This window comes from Lepisosteus oculatus, chromosome 29 (assembly GCF_040954835.1).
Source record: "Lepisosteus oculatus isolate fLepOcu1 chromosome 29, fLepOcu1.hap2, whole genome shotgun sequence".
Lineage (NCBI taxonomy): Eukaryota > Metazoa > Chordata > Actinopteri > Semionotiformes > Lepisosteidae > Lepisosteus > Lepisosteus oculatus.
The window spans coordinates 2,792,892-2,807,663 of NC_090724.1; the positions used below are offsets into that span (position 1 = coordinate 2,792,892).

The window sequence follows — 14,772 nt, forward strand, 5'->3', positions numbered from 1 at the left end:
TAGCTTGTGTTCTTTCAATGAAGCAGAGCCCCTTTCTGACCTGCATGCCTGCATGGTGGAGCAGTCATTAGATTGATCACTGGCGAGATTGCGTGCATAGAGGATCTGTTTCAGTTGAGCTGGAAATGCATTGCTCTCCTTACACTGTACGTACGTAGTGACCCGTTACAAGTATTGTCCATACCCTGAGAAGAAGGGTTTGGCATACCTTTGATTCTTCCGACCGCTAATATTGCTGTTCTCCTGCTGCCGATATTTTATGTCGTAAAGAAGTTTTTTTGTTTGTTTTTGGAGCTGTAGCTTCAAAGTGACTCCTTCTGGGGAATACCTTTCTTAGAACTTTCTCCTTTTGCTCTCCAGGCAGAGCACAAAAAGTGGTGCGGTATTCATTCATTGTTTTATAAATGCTTACCTGGCACACGCTACACATTCCAAAACTGCAGAAGCACCTTGTAAGATCCAAAGATGGTCATTTAATTCAAAGCCCTAACTCCTTTGCAGACACATTTATTTATTACATTTGAAAGTGCTTTTGCAATATGACCTTGATTCAGTTGGGCTCTTTGTCCTCTTTTGGATCATCCTGAAAATTAACCTTCCATCTTTCGTGATGTTAAGTACTGCACATATTAACTAAAACCTGACGTTTACTGTCCATAGTAAATGGATCCAGGTGTTCAATTTAATACAAAGCTGGAAGACTGACAAGGGATTTTTAGCACCAAAGAACAGTTAATCAGCAATTATTTCCTTAAACTTTCTTAATTTGTACAGCTAAGAACACACCCATCTATTGTGTTTGACTGCTAATAGCTAATTCAGCTAAGAATCTCATTTCCTTAAAGAAGCCAGGATGTAATTTTTTTTGACGAGGCTGTGTAGTTTGTTCCAGTCACCCACAACCCTTTTTTGTTAAAGACCTGCTACTTTTTCTTGCAGTAGCAGGTTATCAGCAACCTTGTCTGCATGCAGTCATCTTTAAAAAAGAAAAAAGTTTTTATAACTCTTCTCAGGGCAGCAAACAGGGTTTCTGTCCCAGTCTCTGCTCTACAGGTCCAGCTGACAAAGGGGCAGGGGTAGCCATGGTTACAGAAGTGGTCGGCCATGACAGTTCCTCAGCAGCTGCCAGTGAAGAGTTGTGTTGTCTCTGAAGGTGGTGGCTGTCTTTGGCTTCTTGTCACTTTTGCCCCTCCACTCTTTGAGGGGTGTAGAATGCAGGGCTGGGGCAAGAGGGTGTTATTTTCCGTTGTCTTCTATTGTGCTAATATCAGCCCTATCTGTTGACCCTGTTAATTTTGTTGTGAGGAATAATCTTGACTTGGGGAAGTGGTAGAAGGTTAGAATGCAAGAAGAAAGGAAAGAAATCCTTTTTTTTTCTGCGGAGGAATCGGCACTCGGGGCATTAGCAGCGAGCCCCCGGTGAGCGGAGAGGAGAGAAGTTTCCATGTTTAACATGCAGCGGAGCGCAGGAATGTGCTGACATGGCACTTTGTCTGAACTCCAAAATTAATAATCAGACGTGGTTTAGCTTTGCTCTGCCAGGAGCCTTGCGCTGCCAAGCTCTGTGCTTTGTGGTTTTGACTGAAAAAGAGGCTCTGGCTCAGAGCCACTGGGGTTTTGCCTGTTTGGAGTTTTATTGAAATCCTTTATTGTGCCCTGTCGAAGCTTTCTCAGCCTCCTCACGCAAAGGCCTCAGCGAACAGGCCCAAAAATAGTAGGAAGCAGGCCTGTTTCAGTCAGAGTGTAATTATTTAAAGGCCACTTGAATTGCAGCTGGCTTCTTAAAGGAGAAGGCTTTCCCCTCTTCAGAGCTCACCGTTGTGATGTGTCCATGCATGTGTTCCCACTTTACAGTTTTTTTTTAAAAAAAACAACCCGGGAAATAAAATACTAGAAAGACCTACTTTCAAGGACACTAGTGTCTTCTGAAGTCGATTAGAAAGAAGAAAGTCTTTCGAAATCCGAAACGGATAATAACAAAGTCCATCTTTTACGTCTTGTATACATTTGGTTGTTTTGGCTTTTTTGGGTAGCAAAGTAGACTGAGCGCTTTTTTTTTATTCCTTTGGCCTTAATTATAAGTGGTTGTGTGCAAAAAAGGCACATCTAATTAAGTTGGTAATTAAAGAATAACAGCTGGGATGACTCAAAGTGCTGTGCAATAGTACCGTTAAATTATCACCCCACCTCCCTGCTTTCTTAGTTCTTTAAATAGCTGTGTTTAACTGAGGCACTGTATTAGTCCCAGGCTAATCCAGAATGAAGCAGTTTTTCATTCAAGTTTATTCAGCCCAGATGCTGAATGGCTTCTTTTCGTTCGGAACCATAATGTTCTCCTGTTACACAGCTGAGTTTTCTAGACCATTGAAACCAATTAAATCAGTTTTGAAGATGAGCATTACAGTGACGATTTTGTATTTGTGATTTTTGTTCCATTACATTATAGAAATAGATGTGTAGCTTGTCAGCTCATTTGTGTTATCTTAAAACATGCGGGTGAAAGTTGTTTGTATGACGTAGAGCATTTGTTTGTGTACTTGCAGATGTTGAATAGCAAATATGCTTTAAGGAAGAATGAAAATAGGAAAAGGCTTTGTAACATCTCATTTGCTGGGAAAAATGTCGGCCTACACCCTTCTGAACTCTCGGTGAGATGTCAGGAGTTCACATTTGTTTTCTTTTTCTTTTTCAGCTCTCTCTGTCCTGGACTTGACTGAGCAGTTCTCACCCCCTGAAAGTGCCCCCCCTGTCCTGGTCAAGTTGGTAGAAGCCATAGAGAAGAAAGGTAAAAATGTCCCACAGCACTATCGCAGGATATCAAGATGACATTTCTCAACTTTATTCGTACTCTATCGGGCATCTTAACGAGGCATCGAGGCTCTCAGTTGCTTTTAACACACAGGCCTTGGTACCAGGTTATCTAACCAGGTTTTGCAGGAGCAGCCTGGCTTAAACACTGTGTTCAAAGATACACCAGGTGTCTCCCCACCAGCCTGGAGGAGTCTATCGCCCTGATACTATGCCACTCCGTCTTGACAGCAGTACAGGAAGGTTTTGTGAAGCTTTGGTTGGGAAGATTGAAGCCTTAGTGTGCTTTTGAGGCAGGGGCAGCATGGGCGCGTCCTGGGTCAACAGAGCAACCAAGGCAGGGGAAAGAAAGGGGCACGTGCCCATTTGTAGCTGTCAGATTCAGTTGTCTTGTCTTTTTATCCCCGGTGTGAGGGTAAAAGCTCTCCTAGTTATCCAACGGGAATGAGGCAGAGAACGAAGATCAGAGTGGGCCAGGTGCATTTCGGGTTTGTCTCTCGTGGTGGATCACAGACAGGTCTAGGGCCTCTGGACTGTAGATTGCGTGTGCGCATGTGCATGTGTGTTTTTTTTGTCCGTTGGCACCATCCTTGTGTCAGTGTCTTGAGAGCACCAAACCAAAATCCAGCAAAGCCAATCTAAAAGCAGGGAGAACAGGTGTTGGGGGTTAGGAAGGTGAGAGGTTCACAGTGCTGTTCTTATCACATGGTGAAATGCACATTTTGATTCTGCCAGCTTCCTTAGAGCATTTTCTGATCGTTATCACTTCTTTCTTTTTATGTTCCTTTCAATGGAATCGGTTATCTTCCTCTGTGTTTATTTTTGTTTCACAAACAGTTGTTATTCCAATAAAAGTGGTGTTTGGACTGCGACAATCAATTGAACGCAGGTGCCTGCCAAAGAATACGTTCAGTGTTGTGTAAGTAGGAGGCACTATGAGCTGCTGGAAAATGGATTAGTCTTTGGTAAAGAAACATCAGTCTTGTGACTCGGCAAGGAAGCCTGCTTTTCTCGGCTAAAGATACGGAGGTTCACACCCGCTGGCTATATTGATATGGGAAGAAACAGCCTTAAAGAGGAAAGTCATGATGGAGCACATAGAGCTGGAGAAATCTGGGAAGTGAGAATTGCCCTGGATTACCTTATTCTCCCATGTTATTCATTAGTGCAGCATTAAAAATTATTATAGTTCATATCATTCATTTTTTATTTTACAGCAAAACAATGGGAACAAAGAGGCACTTAAACCTAACTTTATTTCCTCCAAATACATGTTATTCACACATACTGTATAAGCACATATCCTGCAGAGAATATGGAATTGTCGTCTTCCCATTTCCTTTTGGTCCCTAGGAACCTCCGTTCTAAATTGGAATATTGCCGAGCCATTAGCTTCTTATAATGCATGTGCTGCCCCGCAGTCTTATTAATCATCGGCAGTGTCCGAACTTTCGGAACGCCTGCAGCTGTGCTGCTCCGCTGGCACACTTGCACCTCGTCGCCTCCGCGACCGAGAGAGCGCTCCGAGCACGTCAGTCCAGATCCTTCGCGATCAAAGCAAATGAACGGTGTCAGAACGGCTCTGGATGATGCCCAATGGGAGGCTAATGACATCTTTTGCGGAGTTTCTCATTGCAGCATGGTTTCCCATGGAGTCCCATCTCTGGGATTTCGGAAAGTAATAACACAGGCAGGAGTGCAGCCCTGTGTCCGCAAACCCCTGGTATGAAATTAACTCTCGCGGAGAGATTAGACCGGACGCCTCTGCGTGCGTCTCGGTGGCTTTTAACTCGACATCCAGCTTTCAAGAACCTTGTGACTCAGCAAAACACTAACACGGGCTGTATCTGGGCCAGCGTGACCAGTTCAAACCCTTTCATTTATTTTCACTCGATTGAACCTTGTGCTTTTTAGCTGAATTGTGGCTTTTATATATGTTTTTATTTCGGGTGGGTTTTATTGCATTTGTCGCCAGAAGTCACTAAGGGAGAGGTCAAGTCCTTTCCGTTTGACGTTGGCGATTGCAGTCCGTTATAAAGCCTTTCTGTAGGTCAGCTTCAGCTGAGTGTTAACTGTTAGTGTGGATTATGGATACGTTCTGGGTGGAAAATTTAATTTTTCTTCTGCCCCAAAAGCTTGATAGAATGTCTCTGCTGGAACCTTGGGAACCAGCTTTGTCTTTCAATAGCAGTCTCTCCTATTAGCATAATGATGCCCCTTGGTTGTGTCAGACATCCAAAAAAAGCTAATGAGGGCAGGAGCTCAATTATTTTAAAAGTAGCTCCTCGGGGGGCAAGTTAGAGCTCCATTTCCAAGGCAGTGTAAAGAATTAATTCCGATGGTTATTGGCCCTCCCCAGCCAGGACTTGAACCAGTGACCCTCTGTTCCAGAAGCAGACTCAGTACTGTTCAGCCCAGGAAAAAGTTCCATTTTAAAACAATTCTGTTACACAAATGTCATATCTGAGTAGCTCATCTGTTAAAGCAGGATGTGGCAAAGGTTACCTGAATACTGATCAGGCTCTACCTGTTCTGCAGTTCTGTAGGCTGTCAAATTAATTCAACAGGACTGGAAGAGCTGAAAGCTTGCATTCAGCCGTCTTAATTTTTTTTTTCCTTCCATGTTTTCCCCTCAACTCCCCGCTTCAGAAACCCGGTTTAAAATGGGGCGTAACAGCTTCTCACAGTTCTTGTATTAAATGCCAGACGTTCAAAATATAAACCCGTCTGGCCTGCGGCCTCTAGACGTAATGTTTCCGAAGGGACCCTGGGGATCCGGTGACACCGTCCAGCCGGGTTCCTTTCCAGAGCTCCTCGGGTCTCGGGAGTCGCGCCTCCACATGTATTTATATCCTCCGCTGTGCTCTCAGTGTTTATATCTGTGACCGACCTTCTGATAGAAGACCAGGGAGAGACTGTTTTAGACGATGAGCTAACATCTTGACTCCCTTCAGGTCTAGACTGCGAGACACTGTACAGGACGCCTGGCTTCTCCGCTGCCGTTGATCAGAGACAGACACTGAATTTCGGTAAGAGCCCCGTCCTCCCGATCGCTGCACAGCAGTGCTGGAAAGTTCCAGGCTTCTCTAGGGCTGCGTTTTCCCAAATTAATCCTTCCGCGGCAACTCCGGTTACCACTGCCCAGCTACACCATCCATCCATTTCCCAATGGCTTCTTCCAATTCAGGGTTTGGAGGAGCCGCAGTCTCCCCTGGCAAGCAGTGGGCACAAGGCAGGGCATCGCAGGGCACACGGATGCACACACACACTCGCACCTGGGCCAATTCTGCCAGAAGCCAGTGAGCCTACCAGCATGTCTTTGGACTGTGGAGAGAAAACTGGAGCATCTGGATAAAGCCCACGTAAATGTAGAGAGAACATACAAACTCCACACAGATAGTACCCCAGGTCCAGAAGGGAACCCAGGGTCCCATGTGCCACCATGCCGCCTTCATCACGTCATATTGAGGTGTTTTGCAAAAACCACTCTTAAGTTTGCTTCAGTGCACCCGACAGAACAAGCAGTAGGGTAACACATGTACACACTGCCATATGATGCTCTTCAGTGTCTGAGGTGCATGTATACGTGCAGAATGAAATTTCCCCAGTGGGCCTACTCCCGCATATTCAAAAAGGGGCAAAGTGTTTTGTGTTTGCAAGTGCCCGTCTGCAGCTGAAAACCGAGGCAGTAATCGGAAAGCCTTCAGTGTGTAGGCAGGAGGGCATTTGAGTTGGGTCCTTATCAGCACACACCGATATCCAGAAGCCAGAGTGCCCAGCCAGGGCTGGTGAGGGCATGCAGAAAGTGGGGGCAGGTTGCAGCTTGCAGGAACCACTGATATCAGGTGACTGCTTCTGCTGTGGCCTTGAACATGTCCAGACACACTTTTGTAAAGTATATTTCATTTCAGCAGTTTCAAAGCTGGAGTACAGTATTAAACAGAGGCTGGCAATCTCATCTGGCTCCTGTTGGCTTTCAGCATACCAATTCACCAGTGCATTTACATAAGAAGGCATAAATCCTCTGTTTGCTTTGAAAGATACCAGGGGTGTTTCTCCTGTGTCATTTGACCTCATTCTTTATACTGTATAGTATTTCACTCCCATTCCTTAGAACATTGAACTTGTCGAAGCTACCTGTACTTTTCCTTCAGGTCTTTTTTGGTTATTTTGTTTTGTGAGATGCTGTGTTGAACATTATGGTACTTGAATAATAGCACACACATAGATCACATGCCGTCTGTTTCTGAAAGATGTAAATTAACAACAATGAACAGTAATGAAGTTGCCATAAACATCACAAGTTTAAAGCTGCAGTGAGCTTTTAATCTATTTGTGAATTGACCTGGCAGTAAAGCAGACTGTTCATGTTTTTTTAGATATTTTTTATATAAGCTATGGAGTATTTTAAGATTATTTCGAGCAAAACGAGCGACATGCTGAGTTATAGTCATTTTACTTTTTGTGTCATGCATGTAATAACATGTAAATGCTCATTGACTATAAAATGGATTAGACTGTTGTGCAAGGGGATTGTTCCTAATTTCCCCATAAAAGTCTGTTTTACAACCCCCGGTGTCTCTTGAGGAGAACCTGAAGGACAGGTGACAGACAGGGGCAGGAGTGCTCACCTGTGATTCATTTCCCGAAGCAGAGCTGCCCACAGGGGAGATGGGACAGTGTGACCTCCAGGTGCTCACCGAGGCTGTGAAGAGATACCTGCAGGACCTGCCCACTCCCGTCATCCCCCCAGCAGTTTGCTCTGAGCTCCAGGCGGCCACGCAGCAGGGCACCGGTAGGCAGCAAAACGGTGATCGTGGAACAGACTGACACAGATGAATCGGGTCCTTTCTATAACATCATGGCTCTGCAGCCTTGGTCCTGCAGAGCTCCCAGCCAGCAGCATTTATAGATCACCTTTAAATCATCTCTAAAGACGCAACGCAAATTATCTGTGTTTAAAACAGTGATTTGTGTATAAAGGTACCTTAGTTATTTAAATCGGGAAAAATAAAGGCTCTCTGAAGAATCAAAGTTGAGCAATTAGATGCTTAATTGATCAGTAACTTACTTACAGTAATTTACTTAATCTAAAAAAATAAGGGGATCTGGGATGACCTGCAGCACGAGCTGCACTGGGCCTCTGCAGGACCAGATTTGGAAATATTGTGATTTTTCTGGAGATCCTTGGCAGTGTAGATTTTGGTGCTATCCCTTGCCTGATTCAAGGGTAAAATATTCTTGCACATTGTGTGGTAGATCTGTGATCTTGGATGGTAACTTCTACTCGCCTAGAAATTGTAAGAGGGGTGTCTCAGAAAATGTTTTTTCTGAAAGGATCTGTCAGTATCACGCATGTGAACAAAGGCATTAGTGTCCTTGTGATAAATCAGACCGTGGCAGAGATATAATAGCCTTAATCTGTAAAATCTGGGAAATTTAAAAAAATGTTTCAAGGAGGAGAAGGCTAGGCATTTCCTTCTGATCTGTTTTCCTGAAGGTTATTGATCCATTTATCGAACCGGTTGTTGGATCAATCCTCCGAGCCTTTTCTTGAAGGACCTCGGGGCGAGTTCTTCAAAATCTTTGTGAATGAAAGTTTCAAGTGTGGGTTCAGTTCTAGTGGAGTCACGCCTCTGGATCAGAAGCACGTTCAGAGACGCACGTTCGTGTCTCTTTCCCAGAAGCCGCCACAGCCGGAAGCTGCAAGCAGCTGATGCTGGTTCTGGAGCAGCCTGCTGTTCCTCTGCAGAACCTCCTCACCTTGCAGTACCTGCTGAGACACCTGTGCAACGTGTGCCAGAATTCGGAGAGGAACGGCCTGGACATCCACCTGCTCAGCCAGATCTTTGGGCCATTGGTTCTTCGGGTTCCCAGCATGGGGTGCGTACCAGCTGAACTGCGCAAGAGTCAGTGCAGTAACCCTATCTGTAGATGGCTCTGTACTTAAATTTCAATCTAAATTAAAGACCTTGGGGGTGATATATGATCCAGGCTTGACGTTTGAACCATATGGCAAATATCATTCTACCATCTCTGAAATATCGCTAGGCTAGAAGTCCTATGTTGTTGTCTCCAACTGTAGCTCAAAAGCTGGTCAACACATTTGCCTTCCCTAGAATTAATTACTGCAGCACCCTACTTGCAACGTGGGGTATCTAAATTCCACTCTTAAACTGCAGTATGTCCAGAATTCGGCAGGCAGACTCCTGGTCACGTGCAGGTGATCACATTACTCCTGTCCTGGCGTCTTTGCACTGGCATCCTGCTCTATATGGCTTGGAACATCAGTACCTGTCTGACTTATTGTCTTCCTACTCCCCATCTTGCAGCCTTCGTTTGTTTGACTCCACAAGGATATCAGAGAGTCCCCTTCCCTGAGCCTTTTCAGATTCTTCTTTAGAAAGGCTTTTATTTTATTGGTCTATTGTCTGCCCCTTTGCATCTTCTGTTGCAACCCTCTCAACCCTGCTGTTTGTGCGCTAGTTCAAATTTAAGTTTTCTTTTAAGATTTCCGGAACGCAAAGGGTTTAATCTGTGCACGCAGAGCACATACTTATTAAAACCTCACGAGGAAAACAAAGATGCAGATCAGGACTCCTACAAAATCTTAAAATAGCACACTCTGAATTGCCCAGCTAATTTTCAAGCCGCGAGTCAATTTGCTTGTTCGTGTAATTGAGAGTGCATTCTTGGGATTTGTAGTATATAACCTTGAAACATGAGCCAGACCTCTGAAAGGAACCTTATGCGTTGAGAAGCCTGGCACGCTCTGCTCTAGTGTCTGATCTTCCGTGTTCAGACTGATAACCGAGTTGTCCAGTCTGGTGTTGAAGTCAATCTAAGGTTGCACTCCACTAAAGTGCCTGGGGTTCACGTCTTGCACTAACACTGTCCCTTTCCCGTCTTCGCTCGCTCCCCAGTTTCGAAGGCAGTTCGGACTTCCCTGTGCTGGTGCTGGAGAGGCTGCTTCTGGAGCGCAGCTGGGAACAGGAGAGGCCTCCACCAGGTAGAGACCCCCCCCCCACACACACACACTGATACTCGTGGGCCAGCAGGGGAGGGAGGGATCTGGGGCTCTGCAGGGGCAGTCGGCACAAGTCCCCTCCCTGCTCCCTCTGGCCCGGTTCGCTGCTGGCACCTGCGTCGCCGCATCTTTCTGAAGCGTATTGAAGAACAAAAAAATATATATCCCAGGTTGAGAGAAATATAAAGAGAGTAGTGCAAGAAAACCAACAGACTTAAGCAAGTGGACGTTATTTGGGAAGTTTTAAAAATAGTTTGATTTGCTAATCCAATTATACTCAGGCGGAGCCACAGTGCGTGTCTGTTCAGTGTATTTTTATATGCATTACTTGGGGTTTCACAGCTCCATCTTAGTGCTTTGATCTTCTTCCCAGTGGCTCCAGCGAACACTTTGATGGAATTGGGATGAATTGAAGACATCGTCCTGTATGCATCCATTCTAGATATTACAGTCAGCTGGATAGCAGGCCTGCATTGCTACGTTCATATTTTTTTAGATACATTGCTTATTTATGTAACAAATGTTATTTTTAAAACCATGTTAAAATGGTTGTCATTTTTTTAGCTTGTTTTAATCCCAAGAAAAATTAACATTTTGTTTTTTTACAGCCACTGTAAACTGAAGTCGCTGCATCGTTTTCATTCTTTTACATTCATCTACTAGAGCTTAAAGCTGTATTGTCCCAATTTTTTAGATGGATTTTTTTTAGGAAGGTGCTGCTCTGTGAGCCTCAGAGACTGTCTCTAGGGAAGACGAGTGCTTGCAGTTGTAGTGTGGATGCAAACTTCAGTGATCAGGTGGTTGGTTGACCCGTTGATTGTGTTTGTAACAGCTCTGCCTCCGAAGCCTCCGAAGACCAAGGCCTTGACCAACTTGGTGGCCAATGGGAACAGCAGCCTACTGGCCGATGCAGAATGGTACTGGGGGGATATTTCCAGGTAGGAAGCCTGTATGAAATCTCTCGATTGCCATGAAGTCAGGATCCATATTCACAACCTTTCAGTACAAGGCCACATGCTCGGCAGAGTCAGATTTTCTCTTACTTGTATGGCAAAAAAAGAAAACTAACAAAACACAAGAATTCTTAAAACTCAAGTTGCCAGTCATCGCAAAACATCAGGTACCATAAATGTGAATGAGTATAAAGTCTGCAAACTGACATTCTTTCCCAGCTTGTCAATGAGGTGCACTGCTAGAGAATACTGAAGGAAGAGGCAAAAGAGCATAAAATTCAATAACCTAAATTCAATATTATTGGGTAGTAAAAATAATCTGAGTCAGATTTGCGCTGTGTGGAGTGGGTTGGATGAAAATCAGGACCTTTCATCTTCTCATGTGTGTCTTTGATCTTAAAGCAAAAAAAATAAGTTTTAAGATTAGATCACTTTATTGGCCATGTACAATTTCTTGCATTCTGAATTTGTCATTTCGCAGACCCCAGCTTGCTCTCCATGAGACACACAGACGGGGAGAGATGCTTGGGGTCAGAGTGCAGGGTCAGCCATTTATATAGTGCCCCTGGAGCAGTTGGGGGTTAAGGGCTCAGGTTGCTCAGAGGCCCTACGGAGTAGGATTCCTCAGCCGGCTGCGGGTTTCGAACCGGCAACCTTCCAGCCACAGGCACAGATCCTGAGCCACAGAGCCACCGCGCTGCCCGCATAACTGCATGACCCCAGGAAAAACTGGATATTTTGTCGATATTACGTGTTTTACGTAACAGCCGGCGTCTTGTGTTCCAGAGAGGAGGTGAATGAAAAGATGAGAGATACCCCTGACGGCACGTTCCTGGTCCGAGACGCCTCCAGCAAAGTTCAAGGAGAGTACACACTCACCCTCAGGTTCGTCCGATTACCGCGGCTGCAACCGTTAATTCGGGAAACGCTTCGCTCCGTAATCAGAAATGGCCATCATCCTGTTTTTTCCCCCTCCCCGATGCAAAGCGCGTACCTGTTCCTCTATATCCGAATCGGACCTCACGGAGACGAATTCCGTAGCTTTAGGAGCGGAAGGGGAAAATGAAAATCTCTCCGGTTCTCTGCAGGCATCTGGTTCCGTTCTGGATCTCCGCAGCCAGGCTTTGACTCGTGCTTTTGGGAAATCGGGGAATGGAGTCCGATGCGGCATTATCGGCAGTTCCGACAGCGTGGGCTAACTCTCTTTCATGACCCTGTCCCATGTGTGCAGGAAAGGAGGGAACAACAAGCTGATCAAGATCTTCCATCGTGGTGGGATGTATGGCTTTTCGGAGCCCCTGACGTTCCTCTCCGTGGTGGAGCTCATCAGTCATTACCGCCACGAGTCCCTGGCGCAGTACAACGCCAAGCTGGATACCCGGCTGCTGTACCCCGTCTCCAAATACCAGCAGGTAGGAGGACCAGAGGTCACTGCTTCTTAATGACCAACATCATTGCACTGTGGTGCCGTCAGTCCCAGAGCAAAACAGAAAGTCTTCTGAGAAAGACCTTCTGTTGGTAACGATTCCAATTGATTTGGTACAATTTGATTTGAATTTGTTGTTTAAGCTGAGAAACCTGAAGATTGAACAGCTGGAGAGCACTTACGAGGATTGTACTGGCATTTATTGGCCGATCCTGTAAAATCTTTTTTGTTTTTACCTAGGATTTTTTATGTTCAGAAGGGATGAGAAACCAGCCTGGTGTGTTATTCAGTGCCGAGATGTCTCCCGTTCATTTGCCTTTCCGTTCGATTCAAGAGTACAGGATGAGTCGCAATCCAAGGGAGGTCGTGCTTTCCTGTTGGTTTGGTTGCTCGTGTCTCATTGATCCGAAGAACTGAATCCTGTTCCTCCTCGAATCCCGGAAGGGGAGGGGGGGGGGCGTCGATAGCCGGGCACCGGGGTCAGCGTGCGTGGTGTCAGACGGTGCCTTGTCCCTCCACAGGAGCAGGTGGTGAAGGAGGACAGCATCGAGGCGGTAGGAGAGCAGCTGCGGGTCTACCATGAGCAGTACCAGGAGAAGAGCCGCGAGTACGATGTCCTGTACGAGGAGTACACCCGCACGTCCCAGGTACTGCTTTCTCGTAGAGCTCACGAGTCTCTCTCCGCCTCTCCAGACATGGGAGAGGCCCTCATTCCTTTCATTCCTTAGATTTTAACCGCTATGCTGCAGCTTCTATAACCAAAAGCACTTGCCCGGTTGCGAGAATTGAGTAGACCACTTTAATGAGCTTTTGTAGTGCTTTTAATGTAGAGTAAATAATCCGAAACGGTAGAAAACCTGAGCATTACTTCAGGTGTGACTGATGTGGCAGCAAGCTTCACAGGATATCGAGGTCTCAGGCAGCTGCAAGCCAAGTTATTTCAGATGTCCTTGTTTGGTGTTAACACTGAAAGACAGGTTTCGGGCAGCCGTCTTGAGACTTCATTGCTGTGGACAGGAGGCCATATCGGCTGTCCTGGAGCTGTCCTAACTTGAATCCTTTGGTCCAGGAGCTGCAGATGAAGAGGACGGCCATCGAGGCCTTCAACGAGACCATCAAGATCTTCGAGGAGCAGTGCGAGACGCAGGAGCGCTACAGCAAGGAGTACATCGAGAAGTTCCGCCGGGAGGGCAATGACAAAGAGATCCAGAGGTACGTACGCCGGGCGGGTTTCTCCCACCCGAGTTCGGAAGAAACGGCGAATAATCTGCAGTTTTTAGCAAGCACCCACTTCTGACATGCCAGCCCCATTCATTGTTGGACAGACTCCCCTGGCACCGAGCAGGAGGGGTAGTGTGGATAGGCTAATGGTCTTATCTGTGACAGCGCTGCTACCCCACGGGTGCCAGGCATGGCCACAGGAGGCACTGCTGCTCAGAGAGCTGACTGATCCCAGCCCTACCCTGGATACTGGGTCTTGGAAGAATCCCAGTTGGTGACCTGTGTGCTAGTGACGTGACCCCATCTCCCCCCATCTGGGAAGAATGAGAGCTTGCGATCTGGTTGGCACCTGGTGCTTTCTTGTGAAATCCCTTCCTTTTCATTGGGTGGGGGAGACCAAACATCTCTGGTCCCCCCCGCCGGGCCTATTCACCTTGCCTTTGTGTTATACCTCTTAGGATCCAGAGCAACTCAGAGAAGCTGAAGTCCCGGGTGACTGAAATCCACGACAGCAAGAGGAAGCTGGAGCAGGACCTGAAGAAGCAGGCCACGGACAACCGGGAGATTGACAAGCGGATGAACAGCCTGAAGCCGGACCTGATGCAGCTGAGGAAGATTCGCGACCAGTACCTGGTGTAAGCGTTCATCCCTCATATCGTCAGGGACTCGCCTCCAGCATGGATTCACTTTTCTGTGGATGTGTACGCAAATGATTTGCCAAACTACGCAAATGCATTTGCTTTGACCCATTGTGTGTGTAGTTTTGCCGAGTTTAGCTTGATCATGCAGAGGTGTCTTTTTCAGCATTGTTAGTGCAGTGCAGCATGGCTGATGAGGACATTCCCTGTCTTGCAGGTGGCTGACGCAGAAAGGCACCAGACAGAGGAGGATCAATGAGTGGCTGGGGATCACCAATGAGGCCGAGGAGTAAGTCTCGCGTTCCTTAAAAGTGATGTGCATCCGACGTCGAGCCTTGGGATTTCAGAGGGAGGCACATCGTTACCAGGCCTGTGAAAATAAAGCGATTTAAAAGCCAAATTAAGGGTAGTTTTCCCAATAGTTAGTTTTCAGGAGTGACCTCAATGCGGTAAAAAGTAACAGGATGAGATGGACACAGTCTCTGTCCTCTCGTGTTGCTGTATTATATAAGATCTCTATCCAGCCAAATGTCCTGAAGAAGGCTTGTATACGCTGAAATGTACACTAGTTTGAATGAAAAGGTTTTGAAGTCGAGTGGCCAGCTCGTTACTTGTACTGGCCTGTGTTAGCTCCTTGATTGGCTTCATCTGGAGTATATGCTTTTGCCATATCAGTCAGTTTTCTACAAAGCCTTTTCC

The 14,772-nt window shown here is 46.2% G+C and overlaps 1 protein-coding gene across 4 annotated transcripts in view; it reads left to right on the forward strand.

Annotated features, from left to right (window-relative positions):
- Positions 1-14,772, forward strand: part of pik3r2 (phosphoinositide-3-kinase, regulatory subunit 2 (beta)) — a 51,156-nt gene that overhangs the window by 25,578 nt on the left and 10,806 nt on the right. For 2 of the 4 annotated variants that reach the window (XM_015365389.2, XM_015365390.2), the window contains exons 3-14: positions 2,693-2,785; positions 5,763-5,837; positions 7,460-7,603; positions 8,493-8,691; positions 9,732-9,817; positions 10,668-10,773; positions 11,575-11,673; positions 12,020-12,200; positions 12,736-12,861; positions 13,284-13,426; positions 13,894-14,070; positions 14,291-14,362. In XM_015365389.2, the coding sequence (XP_015220875.2) occupies positions 2,693-2,785; positions 5,763-5,837; positions 7,460-7,603; positions 8,493-8,691; positions 9,732-9,817; positions 10,668-10,773; positions 11,575-11,673; positions 12,020-12,200; positions 12,736-12,861; positions 13,284-13,426; positions 13,894-14,070; positions 14,291-14,362 (1,501 nt within the window). The remainder of the gene's footprint in view (positions 1-2,692; positions 2,786-5,762; positions 5,838-7,459; positions 7,604-8,492; positions 8,692-9,731; positions 9,818-10,667; positions 10,774-11,574; positions 11,674-12,019; positions 12,201-12,735; positions 12,862-13,283; positions 13,427-13,893; positions 14,071-14,290; positions 14,363-14,772) is intronic. The other 2 variants (XM_015365391.2, XM_006639791.3) reach the window with 2 other exon arrangements.